The following is a 13,198-nucleotide window of genomic DNA, read 5'->3' as shown; positions in this document are numbered from 1 at the left end:
ATTTGATAAAATATAGCCAGTGGTACACACTGCCATCCATCCAGTGATGGATTAGATAGTGCTTTACTGTCTAAGTCAATACATCTTCACACTTCTTAGTCATCTCTTCCCTTTGATTAGACTTGACTCCTCCACCAGAAGAAATACATTACGTTTTACTCAGAGCGCTACAGCTAAAGTAAGTTTTGTGGCTCCATTTTATGTCACTCTGAAGCTGTCAGACAGGGAAGACACTTCGTCCTCCAAAATCCACACTGAATTTAAGCTCTTTATTTTTCTGTATTGTTTTGTAACTCGCCTCTCCTGAAACATCTTTTCCCTCCCAGACTCTCATCCCTTTTCCCAAATTGTTGAGTTCTGTATATATCTATATGTCACACCAGTGTTTGCAATTCTTGCTTTCTGTGGATCAAGGATCAATATGCCTTTCAAATCCTTCTTTAAAAACCAATTCTTTTGCCCATCTTTTTATTACTCTTAGTTTTTGAGTAATCTACCCACTTATATGCTTCTTTTTAAACTTTCTGTATCTAGAATATAAATGTCAGAAGACATGGTAATCTTTAAACCCTTTATTTTGAGCATGTGGAGCTATACAATGGTAAGCCATCGAAAAAATGTACTTATGGTCAGTTTAAAACCTGACCTCTACCCTCTGGATTGGTTAGCCTCATTCTGAGTTAAACCTTCCTTTCCCTCAGATCAATTTTTACTTCCCTGGTTCCAGTGACAGCAAACATCCTGCCTGTCAGCCTTAAACATTTCGTATTTACTTTTAGGCTTTCAGTAAGACAGACAGTGAATGTTGCTGGGAGTCTATCCGTTATCATTTCCCAGTTCACTACCAGCTGCAGCTCAAATGTATATCAAAACTTAGGGTTTGGGTTTTTCATCTTGTATCAGAAAAACCATGACACATGCAAAATTTAATAACCACATAAAAAATTCCTTTTTTTTCCCCCTTTTTTTCCCCTTCTTTTTTTTCTGGAACTGTTTCTTTTGCCACTTTGTAAAGAGTATGGAATGCAACCCTTGAGGCATCACATGCAGCCTTCCAAAAAGAAAAGCTGAAAAACAAATTGGACAAGCATTAAGAACTGCAAGTAAAGCAATTCAGTTACACAATGTTGGAATGGTATGTGACAAGATTGAGGAATGAAGTACCTGCTTCTGAGTATTTTAGTCAAATGAGAGATTGCAATAAAGTTCACAAGGGATTTAATAATCCAATCATGGGTTTTTCTGTGTTATCTATGGATTTTGTTGGTATAATAAATGTGGTAGTGAATCTGCCCTACCATATGTCCTGGAATACAGATTCTGCAGTGACAGGCAAGGCTACGTGTCTGATTTGGAAATATTGTAGTATAAATACATTGCAGTTGTCATTTCTGACAGCCATCAGTTCCTCTGCAAATAAGCAACTTTTCCTCAGCTGCTGGGTCACAGCACTCCAGCAGACCAGAGTATAATACTAAGACAACCTTGTTGTTACATCTCTGTACAACTGTAGATACAAGCAGATTCACTGTATGGGTTAGGTAAAGCTAAGTCCTTAATTCAGATTGGCACGCTTAAGGGTATAGGAACACGAAGCACAAATCTCTAGTATTGTCAGAAAGTGGTGAAGAATTAGAGTGGATTGAATATGAAATGGTTCATCATTTTTCCTCTGGAAAAGAGGAAAATAAGAGAAAAAGTCTTGCTTTGTCTCGTTTTTTCCTCTTGGGAACACCTACATTGACATCATAATTGAAAGATGTTTAAAAAATTTTCATCAACTTTAAATTTAAACCTTGCAGATCCTATAAAGAACAACTTCTTCACTCTGTAAGGGTATGCCATTGCATTTTTTTAGCTCACTGTCTTTTCATTGCTTTATCATTTTATAAAGTAAAAAAAAAAAATAGTTTCATATTACTATGTAAAACTGCATATATATGTGTGACGGCAAACATGTATTTAAGGATCTGAGAACTGAAGAGGTCTCTCTGAAGAGACTGAGGAAAACAATACAACTCATTTAGAAAGGAAAAGATTTATAATTCATGCATGTTTATTAGTTATTACATTTAACTGCATAATGCCAGCTTTATGAAACAAATTGCATTTATAACATCCTGATAGCTACTCAATTGTGCATGAATAATGAAGGAAAAAAATCTTCAAGCAAAGCTGTAACTTCAGAATTGAATTATGAGTTGAAGTCTTTCTTTCAACATTGGAATCTTAGTTTTGAGTAAAGGTAAATATTCTGCTCAAAAAAAAACAGTACAAGAAATGCAAGTGTTTTTCTCTGAATGATGGCTGTACCAAGCTCTTCTCTTCCTGTACATCAGCATTAGTAATGACAGTCCTCTGTTCCTCCAGTCTCACCTGCACAGTTCCCTCAATTTCTCTTCCTAATCTGACATAGTAATGAACTAATGAAAACTGCATGGGGAAAAACTAATATAACATAACTGTCAAGCATAGTTCTTTTTTCAAAAGAAAAATTTCAATTTGTGCAACTGTAGTGCATATCTGTAACTCCTGAAGCTGCCAGTGGCTGCAAGCACACCAACCTAGACTACTTGAGTCTTCAGTAGTCAGTCTAGTTCACACGATTCTCTGAAAAGTGTCAATATTTAATCCGTCCAGTGATCCTCTAAGTTTTTTAAAGAGTATATTGCTTTGAAAATCAGTAGTTATGCTAGGAGAAAAAGAAGGAGGAAAAAAGAAACCAAATTAAACCCAAACTAATGGTGTAACATGGTCTTTTCTAAAACAGGGGCAACTTTCATTTCCACAACAGCCTGTTGGAATCCACAGACACTCAACAATCACTGTGCTGTCACAACGTGGGGTGGGGGCAAGAGCTTGGAGATTCATGACCCTGACAGCTCCTTCCTGATCTTTCTTTTCATTAGATATTAAGGAAAAGAAAATTGTTGCTATAATTTAAAATATAGCTACATTGAGCTTTTTCAGCTTTGAGATAATTAGTCCACTGCAATTCAGTCCACCTTCAAATAAATAGGGACAGAAATACATATAGTTATTAGTTATGTTTTTTCCTTTGTGCAACATGTCAGTTGTTCTTGTTCTCAACATAATGATTTTAAAATTGTTCTGTGTACAACCAGTGTTCATTTGCTGAAGTTCTTGATTCTATATGGACAAAACCTTGCAGTTAAACGTTCGTATTACTAATGCTTGATGTATTTACCTCCCTGTTCTCTAAAGTCTAATGGACTCATATTTTATACTGTTAAGATTTATTTAATTGGTTTAGCAAAGCAAATGTAGATTGAATTTGCACTTGGAAGCTTTTTTGTTATTAGTCCAGGAAATTTTCTATATGACATGACAAATCTTTTATGAAACTTCTAATTGAGCCTATTTTGTGTCAGTTTAGATGTTCAGCACTTTCAAAAATGAAGTTATTTAAATGCAGAGTTTAACCACTGCACATGCAGTGCTCTTTACTACATCACATAGGCTAGCTTTGAACTCTCCATTTGTACATGACTTCAATACATTAAATTTGATAGACAGACATTGTTACAGACAATAGCCAAAATACATTTGTAGTTTAAAAAGTGAGAACATGAAAGATGAGTTTATAATCTCCTTTTGAGTTAAGAATCTCTCAGAGTTTGGGCAGTCCAATTTGGAGTCTGTTCCTTTAGTTTGTGGCCAGATCTTGTTCAGACACATGTAGTCCTACCAAGGTTAATGCTTATGATTTAATGGCCAGAAAGAGCATACAGCTTGCTTTAAACAGTAAAATAGCTGAACTGAATATGTAACATTGTGATATTGCTAGACAGTTCTCTTTCTTGATCTTGAAGTGAACTACTGAGTGTCTTTCTGATCCTCTATGCCACTCTTCTTTATCTGATTCACCTAATTGGGGCAATTAAGGACTTTCCAGTACTCTGTGTAGATGTGTCTGGTATAAGATAGACATCTACTTTTCTTCTTCTGGAGTAAATAACACCTCCAGTGAGAGTCTTTCTGTCCCAATACAACGATCTTTGGCTAAGGGATGCTCCACAGTCTTGCTACTGCCTTCTCACTGAAAGCAAGGTAACTTTTTTGTGCCTGGCAGTTCTGGTATGCAGACTTCTACTAGCAGTGATACTGAGCCATGAAATAGCTTCTTCCTTGCCTGTTGGCCTGAGCTGTCTTTGGAAGAAGACCTGGGCACACATGGAAACAGTGCACAACACTATCTTCTCTTGACATCAAGTTGAGATTTGACAGTTATACATGGGAAATTGAACTGCTAATGCACTCCTGACACAGTGATATCATAATTCCAGACTAAAATGGGTAGAATAAAGTGTGTTTTTTCTTTATTGACAAAAAAAAAAAAAAAGGAAGCTGAAATTATAGTTAAGATTGTGTGTTAACCTTGAAGATGATCATGATTAAATTAAATTCTATCTTAAAGAGTATAATCTATGCATGTTTGAAGGGATTTGATATATCTGAAGGTAAGTTGTTTTGCTATCGTGTTTATCAGATGAGTTCTTGTAACACTCTGGTCTTGTTTTGTAGGTAACACTACTGTATGCCTTTCTTCACATGAGACACATCTTGAAATATTTTGATAAAATGAGATGCTTGCGGAAACGATCAGCAGTGTCATTCTTAGGAATCCTTGTCATTTGCTTGCTATTCATGAACTTGTACATTGAAGATGGTTATGTTTTGGTAAGTTTTTTAGATGGAAGAAATTATCCCAGAATGACAGAACAGGACAAATCTCTAGCTAAGCAGTAAAGTTCATAAGTCCTGCAGTTTCCCCTGTAAGTGTACCATTAACACTGAAGTATCCTTAAAATGTGTCCTTTATGATGAAGCCATCTTATCAATATATACTGCACACAGGGTGTGTTAGTAAGATTCTAACAGTCCTATTCACAGAAGTTAAATACATCATTGTTTATTGGAAGTATGGGAGATAATGAATGTAGCAAAACATGGAGACGTCTCCATCAAATGTCTTCCTTTCAGTCAAAACATCCCCTATGTTTTCCATACTTCTGGATTTCCCTCAATTTTACGGTTGAAAATCTACATCTGAAATATTCATGTGAGCTTTTTCAGTCCACACTACAAATCTCACCTGTGGTAATTGTATTAAACAATATTATAGAAATATAATTATAGAAGAGAACTTACACTAATTCTGTATATTTCAAGCTCTTTGCATGAATAATTTCTTTTTAGTGTTTTTATTCCGAGTTTTTCTCACGTCTTGTATCCCAGATTTGAGTCTGGCAGGCTCAGTGACTCTATGATTTTATATACCTAGTGTAAGTTTATGATTGTGAAAAAGATTTATTGAAAGATCTGCGTTAGGAATTTCAACAAGTAAGCTACTAACAATGTAACCCAACTCTACAATTTGTATGTAACATATGGGTGTCTCAGTGCTCAATGCCAAGTAAGCTCTGAAGGCTTGACTAATGGATTGAATTTCCAGTTCATCTGAGGCTGGACTGGGCCCAGTAAAATGGTATTTTGATAACTGGAGCTTGTAAATAGTAAAGTGACTAAACAGGATATATGACTAAACTGAATATATAGCATTGTGATATGATTAGACTAATACCGTAGATAGCTTACTAGTAATTTTAATGTAAAATAGTACACTTATAACATTATTTGGAAAAATACTGTAAATATTGTGAATATTATTAAGACTGTCCTGCTACTTTTTAAATGGTTGAAAAAATAACCCATGCTTCTAGCATGTTACTCCATTACAGGCATATTGCTTTCTCTAACAGTACTTGCACTAAGATTTTGCACTATGTTTTATTTATTCATCATTTCTTCCTTGTGATCGAATTTGACCTGGCTTATCACTTTTTTTTTCTCCCAGTGGTATTTTCCCTGATGCTTCTTCTCCTTTCACTAATTGCTTCAAAGTCCCCCAGATGTTTCTGAAAGTGCTTTTCTTATCACTGTTAATGGTGTTTCTCTTGGTTTGTTTTTGAAATCTTTTCCTGTCCTATTTGCCAGCTCCCCAGATGGCTCCATGTCTTGTTTTTAATTTGCTGTTTCTTTCACCTCTTTTAGAAATCCACTCTCTTTCATTGCTTCTCTCATCACAGTTCTGGCATGTTTGCATTCATGTAGCTCCCAGCCAAGTCTCTTGCCAAGTCTCCTGACAGTTCTTCCAGATCTCTTGATACCTTTATGGTCCATCAAGCATTTTTCAAATGTGTTAGGCTGTTGACTTTTTGGTTTATTTATTTATTTTTATTTTCAACTTTCCTGACCATGGCTGACAGTTCCGTTAACTTGTCTGGTGTGTTTTCTCTGCTGAGGTAAATGATAAGGAGTTTCCTTGTTGCTGGTGAGGAGAGAAACTCTGGGGAACAGCTTTCAAGGACAGCAGGTTAACCAGTTCCCCTCAGGGAACAGGAATCTGAAAGCCCTCAGAGTCCCAAAGGTCTTTTGACTCTAGTGAGTCTCCTGCTGGAATATCTCTTAAAGGAAACTGATAGAGGAAGGGTACAATTGACTCTGAGTTTCTCTTCCCAGTCCCAGAGAGCAGGCTGTGCATGGGGATGCGAGGCTGACGCCTTTTTCATCAGATGTAAGATGAGAAGAGTGGCCTTTTTCAGCAAGTTAGAATGACGAAGCGAGATTCACTGTGCCAAATCTTAAGAGGGGAGAGGAGAACTTTACTTTTTGGCTCAGAGACTCTTCTACGTCCAAAGAATCCCTTCACTGTTTTCTGCACGGCATTCACTGTGGAAATGGAAAGTAAGGGCCCACCTGGGAAAATTGATTAAGTATGTTTGATAGAAGCTATGCAGTGCTGATTCATGTATGTCAGCACAGCAGTTTAAGATGCTTCTTCTTCTGTAGCGTATGTACCACATCTGATCAAATATTTTGAAGACATACTGAATATAACCTAGAGCACCTAGGATTTCTAGCGATTTTTAATACATATTCTGAGTTGTAAGTGAACTCTAAGTGAAGCATGACCTGCACTTTTCTATGATATTAATCATTATTTTGGGCACTATGGAAACAATAGTATTGTAGCTGACACAACATCTTTAGCAGAGAGAGTATCTCTATAAAGAATGGAAAACTTCTGGCACTTCTTCCCATGGCACCCCCAGGAACCTTCCAAGCTCCAGCAAACACTGGAATGTAAGTTAGTGTTAGTTACCAGAATCATCGTAGAAAAAATTAGAGAAGACAGCTAAAGAGAGCTAATCAAGCTCTACAGCTTTGCACACCTCTGCATAGTAGTCAGAGGTAGAAGAACCGGATTTCAAATTTTTGGAAAAATCCATATTTCATTTCTGCTTTTCATTCTATAAAGGAATAAAAACAACAATTAAAAAATAGATTGTTAACCACAAAAGGCATTTCTGAAACAGGAAAAAAAAAAAAAGGAAAATTGTTGTGGTCATTTTAAATACTTGGCTTGTTAAAATCAAAACATTTTGTCCTCACATTCTCTATTTCTAAACATTTTGAAACATTTTATGTAGAAAAACTTCAGCAGAACAAGTTTCAGTTCCAAAACCTTCTTATGAAACAAAGAATTTTGGTGCTCTATTCTGGAACCAATGACACATGATGTTCTGACATTAAAGAAAGGTTGGGTTTAAAAAAAGGAAGCTTTTGGACCAGCCCGTTTTTTTTCTCCATTTGACAGTTTTCATGGAAAATCATCGAAAATGAAGTTTTGGTGAATTCTCTTCCTAGCCCATTGAGTTACATTTTAATCTGGAATCTGATCAAGATAAACCTTTCTCTCATAACTTGTGAGCAATTGCAAAGTAGCATAGCAGCACTAGAAATAAATTACTGGAGAGACATTGCAGATCAAAAGAGCATAAAAGTGCAGGTAGATGCCCTTGGATGTGCACCAAAGATCTTTATGAAGCACAGAAGTGGATTATTTACTACTCCTGTGAAAGAAAAATAATGAACTCAAAATGAACCTAGGATCCGTGTACAGAAATATTTCTTGTGTTATAAAATACATCTTTGACCTTGTTTTGAATATGTATACCATTAAATATGAATGCTGTTTACTGTTTCCGTGGTTGTTCTTGTTAGCAGCAGTGCTATCGCTGCACAATGCTCCTCTTTAAGACAGATCAGGATGTTCTTAGTGTGTTAACATACTGTTAAGTATCAGAAGAAATAAACTCATTCAAACACTGGCCTGTCATTAGACTAAAATCAAGTAAAGTAAATTAAATAAACATTCCTACCTTTAAATTCAGCCTCGTGACACTACAACTTGTTAGATGGTTTCCCTTTTCTTAAGGACTAAGGAACAGATTTTCCCTTAGATCCAACTGAGCTTATGGATAGGGTGCTGCTGATGAAACTACTACTTCCCTTGTGTAACTTCACTATGGCTTGAGAAGCATCTTGGAAGAAAAAGAGAGGAGAAGGAGGCCAGAAGAGGAAGCATGGTGATAAATTTGCCTTTTTTCTATACCATCAAAGAGTGTTCACCAAATTCAGAAAAAGCTTTGACTGTCTGGATGATCACATGTATTTCTGCTTATCACAAATCTGAGTTGGAGCTATTCAGAAAAGTGGCAAAATGAGCCAGATGCCAGGATCTAGTTTTGTCTTTACTTTGCAACAGTTTTGGTGGTTCTTTTAATCACTGAAAACATTTTCAAAAAACCTCCCATACTTCACCATCTATGAAAATTATCTCATCTTATTATCTGATTGATACTTTCTGATTTCTATTTTAAATACTGCAGCATTTTTTGGCAATAATTTAGTGTTTGCAATCTTTCCAGAGATTTTGTCCAAAATATTTTTTCTACTTTTTTTTGTTACCATAATCTGAAGGCTTATGGTAGATTTTTCTGTAGCCAAAAATGTATGATATTCAGTAATGTTTTTTTTAAAAAATGAGGTGACATCTACAAGCTTTCACGAAAGCTGACACTGAAAAATGTTACTCTTGGAAACCTGCCTGTCCGTGTTTCCTCTCTGGCTGGCATTCACAAATGTGTTTTTCTCTGTCTCTCTCCCTCTCCTATTCTTTTTGTTTTCTCACTAATAGGAAGGGGACAAGCAATTAATCAGAGAAACAGCCACGCACCAGCTCAACCCAGAGCGCTATGTTCCCACTTTTAAAGATTTGTCTAATTTCTCAGGATCTATAAACATTTCCTATCGCTACCTAGCTGGCACGCCTTTGCCAAGGAAAAGTAAGTAACTGCAATCTGAATGTTATGAAATGAGCTAATTTAAAAATGAGTGAAATCCATGTAGTCCCTGTGATATTTCTAGGCAAGAGGGGCTGAGTTAAGCAGTGATGATCTCATGGAGTTAGTGGGACAGCTATCTCTCTCTGCATAGGCAGAGCTTGGTCAGCTGCCAGTTCAGACCTAGAAGTGGCTGCCCCGCAGCCTGGTTACCTCCTGACCAAACACCTGACTTGTAGTCGTCCTGCAGGCAGCCCCTGGATGGTCTGCGAGAGCATATATTTATGGATCTTCCTCCAGGCCAGGAAAGAATATTTAGGATGCAGGAGCAAGGCACGTGCTGGTGGTGCTCTGTAACCACCCTCTGAAACCATTCTGTCTGCCTCTGTCCGATCAGTACATCTGATGTAAGATATGCTTGTGATCAGGTAGAGACACCCTTCAGGTCCCCTGTTGTACCAGTCCAGCAGCTGCTGGATCTCATTGTTCTTGTATCTGTGATAACAGGGGAGGTGAAATGTGCTATTACAGGGACAGTAAAGGAGGATTCTTTTCGCAGCCGTCTGCAGATGGACTGTCTAGTTATTCTGACTTCAGGCAGGGTTCAAGACTTTCATCTTGAAGTGAAATATGGCCATACCTGGCATTTAGACAGGTGTCCTTTGGGTTCCAAATAAATCATTTCACAAACATAAACAAGGCTCAGAAGTCCAAGCACAGATGGTAAAATAAAATCATCTATGAGTTGTTGATCTTCATAGAAAGCTATAAAGTAAAGTTAGTTCAAATTAGATTTGAGAAATTTGGGGCCGTGTAGGCAGTGTGAATGGCGTCTGGGGGTTGTACCTCACTGTACAACTGCATTTTGAGCAGACTTAAGCCTCGAGGGAAACTCTGAATCACTTTATCAGAGCAGCCTTTTACAAATCACAATATTTTAAGAAAGTTGAAGTAGGTTCAACTAAAGTATGCCCTGTCAATTATAAAGTATTCACATTTTTTACATCAGAAGTTAGAGAAATGAAGATATATTAGCAAATATAAAAAAAAAAAATATTTAGACTACTGATAACAGCTGAATGGCACTGACTCCAAAACAGCAGAGATGAAAATTCTTCCCTTCTGATTAAGATGCATCTCTCCCTAGAAAGATATAACAGTATTAAAAATTATTTCTACAAGCACAGGTATGCAGTAGTAAGTTCTCTTCTACTTTAAAATAATATCTAAATTACGTCTTGCAAGAGGAATTTCCCTGTAAAATGCTCAATGAGTCCTGAAAAAGGGTTAGAAGAAGAACTATTAGCAAGGAAAAATTGGAAAATTCAGTTAAAAATGAACACAGAGAAAGAAATTATCCGTGCCACATTCATAAAACTGTGAAGTTATGCATAAATGTAACTAGCCTTGCAGAGTGCTTAAAATGATAAAAATTTGGCAATTAATCTGTAGATCATGTTTTTATGCTGCATTTCACAGTTCCTTGCTTTAAAAATATTGTGTGGATCATATCTCATAATTCCCTTTCTTTTAGCAGAATTTACAGCCTTATCCTGTCTATCTGGTTTCTCTACCAGGCATATATGTGAACATTGCTTTGGCTTTTGTCCACTATATGCCAGTCCTTGCAGTTAACAAGCGAATGTTTAATGCAATAGCCTCCATATGTCCATTTACTTGCAATACAATTCTTGTTTCATGAAAAGGCAATAAACGTCCTTTGTTGCACGCAGCTTAATAAATCCATGTACCAAATTTCTCAGACTTCACCATTCAAAAGGTTTATTTAATATAAGCGTGGCTCTGGAGGGGAGCTTTGTGGATAAATGGCTTCCAGTGTCAGATACTGAGTTTTTGTTTGAATTGTCTTTTGTACAGGGTATCTTACAATTGGGCTATCCTCTGTGAAACGGAAAAAGGGAAACTACCTGCTTGAGACCATCAAGTCCATATTTGAACAGTCAAGTTATGAGGAACTCAAAGAAATTGCAGTGGTAGTGCAGCTGGCAGATTTTGACTCAGCTTGGTGCGAAGGGATGGTCCAGGATATTTCACAGAAATTTGCACATCATATAATTGCGGGCAGATTAATAGTTATTCACGTCCCTGAAGAATATTATCCTGTACTGGATGGCCTCAAGAGAAATTACAATGACCCAGAGGACCGTGTGAAGTTTCGATCCAAACAAAACGTAGATTATGCTTTCCTTCTTAACTTCTGTGCTAATCTTTCTGACTACTATGTGATGCTAGAAGATGACGTTCGCTGCTCAAAGAATTTTTTGACTGCAGTTAAGAAAGTAATTACCTCCCGAGAAGGATCCTACTGGGTGACTTTGGAATTCTCCAAACTAGGCTACATTGGAAAGCTCTACCATTCCCATGATCTCCCACGCCTGGCCCATTTTTTGTTGATGTTCTACCAAGAAATGCCTTGTGATTGGCTGCTCATCCACTTTCGTGGGCTGTTAGCTCAAAAGGAAGTGATACGTTTTAAGCCATCTCTGTTCCAGCACATGGGATACTACTCGTCTTACAAAGGAGCTGAAAACAAGCTAAAGGATGATGATTTTGAAGAGGAATCATTTGATATCCCTGACAACCCACCTGCAAACTTGCACACTAACATGAATGTATTTGAAAACTATGAGGCAAGCAAGGCTTACAGCAGCATTGATGAGTACTTTTGGGGCAAAGCTCCTTCTACTGGAGACTTCTATGGGATTATATTTGAAAAGCCCATTAAAATCAGTAAAATTAAAGTTGTCACTGGAACTGAAGACCGGCAAAATGACATTTTGCATCATGGGGCCCTGGAAGTAGGAGAAAAGATTGTAGGGAGTAAAAAAGGGAGACAATGTACTACTTACTTGAGACTAGGGGAATTCAGAAACGGGAATTTTGAAATAACAGATGTAGAGCACAAAGTTCTGTTTGATATTAACTGCATGAGAATACTTGTTACCAAAAGTCAAAAAGAATGGCTGATCATTAGGAGCATTAGCGTCTGGACTTCTCAAACACCAAATCAATAAAGTCACGTCACCTGAGATGGTACAGAGTGCATACAATCTGCTGGGTCCCAACTGGTGCCATTCCCCAGAAAAACTGACATTTCCAACTCTTCACCAGAGACACAGAAAATCTGGGGAAATCACAAAACATGCAAAGCAATTTATTTTGTAGTAGTTTTGGCCAGGCAATATACAAACATTTGTTGAAAATTTTGGATTTTATAGGAAATGCAAAGTTCTCAAACCTCTCTGGAGATCTCAGACCCCTTTTTTATTATCATTTCTCTGTAAGAGAGATCTTCTGGACTAAATAGAACAAAACAAAACATCCTATATGTACCAAAATGTTTAAAACTATGACCAGTATGTTGTGAAAAGAAATTGGATTGTACCTTACGCACATATAAATTTAAAATGTTATGGTAGTATGCGTTTGTACAGTAGCTGGTGATGTGTTTCTTTCAAAGGCGGTTGTGACAAGGAAATCTGTCCTGAAACTGGCAGTTTCATTCTGATCACTATGAGAAAATAATATGGCTAATCATTGCAACTTCTTTTCAAAAGGGAATGTATGTAAAATTATAAATCTGACGTGACAACTATGTAAAAAAATAGATAATTGCATCTGTTATTCTGTCTCAACAAATATCCTCTGTTCTTTTTCCTGGGTCCTTTCACTGAAACGAGCACTACTTGGATTCTGTGTTACTTAGGGGACCAATTTACTCTCCTTATTTGAACAAAATGCCTCATAGTAAGCAAGCATTCTGCTTGAGTACAGATGTTGCTATCAAACCCAAGCACCTCAAGGGCAACACTGTTCTCTTAGACAGGCATCTTAACAGATCTCAGCTTCAACATTTTCTGTTCCTTCACGATATGCACAACTCCCCGTGAGAAATTTGCACACAGATGAACACTGCAGCTTGCTTTCCAAGGACTTACGCCTTCTGTATCTACAAGTTCAGTCAATGT

The 13,198-nt window shown here is 37.0% G+C and overlaps 1 protein-coding gene across 1 annotated transcript; it reads left to right on the top strand.

Moving 5' to 3' along the window:
- Positions 1-4,572: 4,572 nt before the first annotated feature.
- MGAT4C (MGAT4 family member C) lies at positions 4,573-12,244 on the top strand. The gene is made up of 3 exons (XM_009985671.2): positions 4,573-4,701; positions 9,065-9,212; positions 11,088-12,244. Exons 1-3 carry the CDS (start codon positions 4,573-4,575, stop codon positions 12,242-12,244), a joined length of 1,434 nt encoding a protein of 477 aa, XP_009983973.1.
- Positions 12,245-13,198: the final 954 nt, after the last annotated feature.

This window comes from Tauraco erythrolophus, chromosome 4 (assembly GCF_009769465.1).
Source record: "Tauraco erythrolophus isolate bTauEry1 chromosome 4, bTauEry1.pri, whole genome shotgun sequence".
NCBI lineage: Eukaryota > Metazoa > Chordata > Aves > Musophagiformes > Musophagidae > Tauraco > Tauraco erythrolophus.
This window is presented reverse-complemented; position numbering and strand designations above follow the sequence as displayed.

Excerpts from the sequence above, each read along its gene's own strand:
- MGAT4C (XM_009985671.2), top strand. The coding sequence starts at position 4,573 with ATGAGACACATCTTGAAATATTTTGATAAAATGAGATGCTTGCGGAAA. Across the intron at positions 4,702-9,064 it reads TTGAAGATGGTTATGTTTTG|GAAGGGGACAAGCAATTAAT; the intron begins GTAAGTTTTTTA and ends TCTCACTAATAG. Across the intron at positions 9,213-11,087 it reads CACGCCTTTGCCAAGGAAAA|GGTATCTTACAATTGGGCTA; the intron begins GTAAGTAACTGC and ends TCTTTTGTACAG.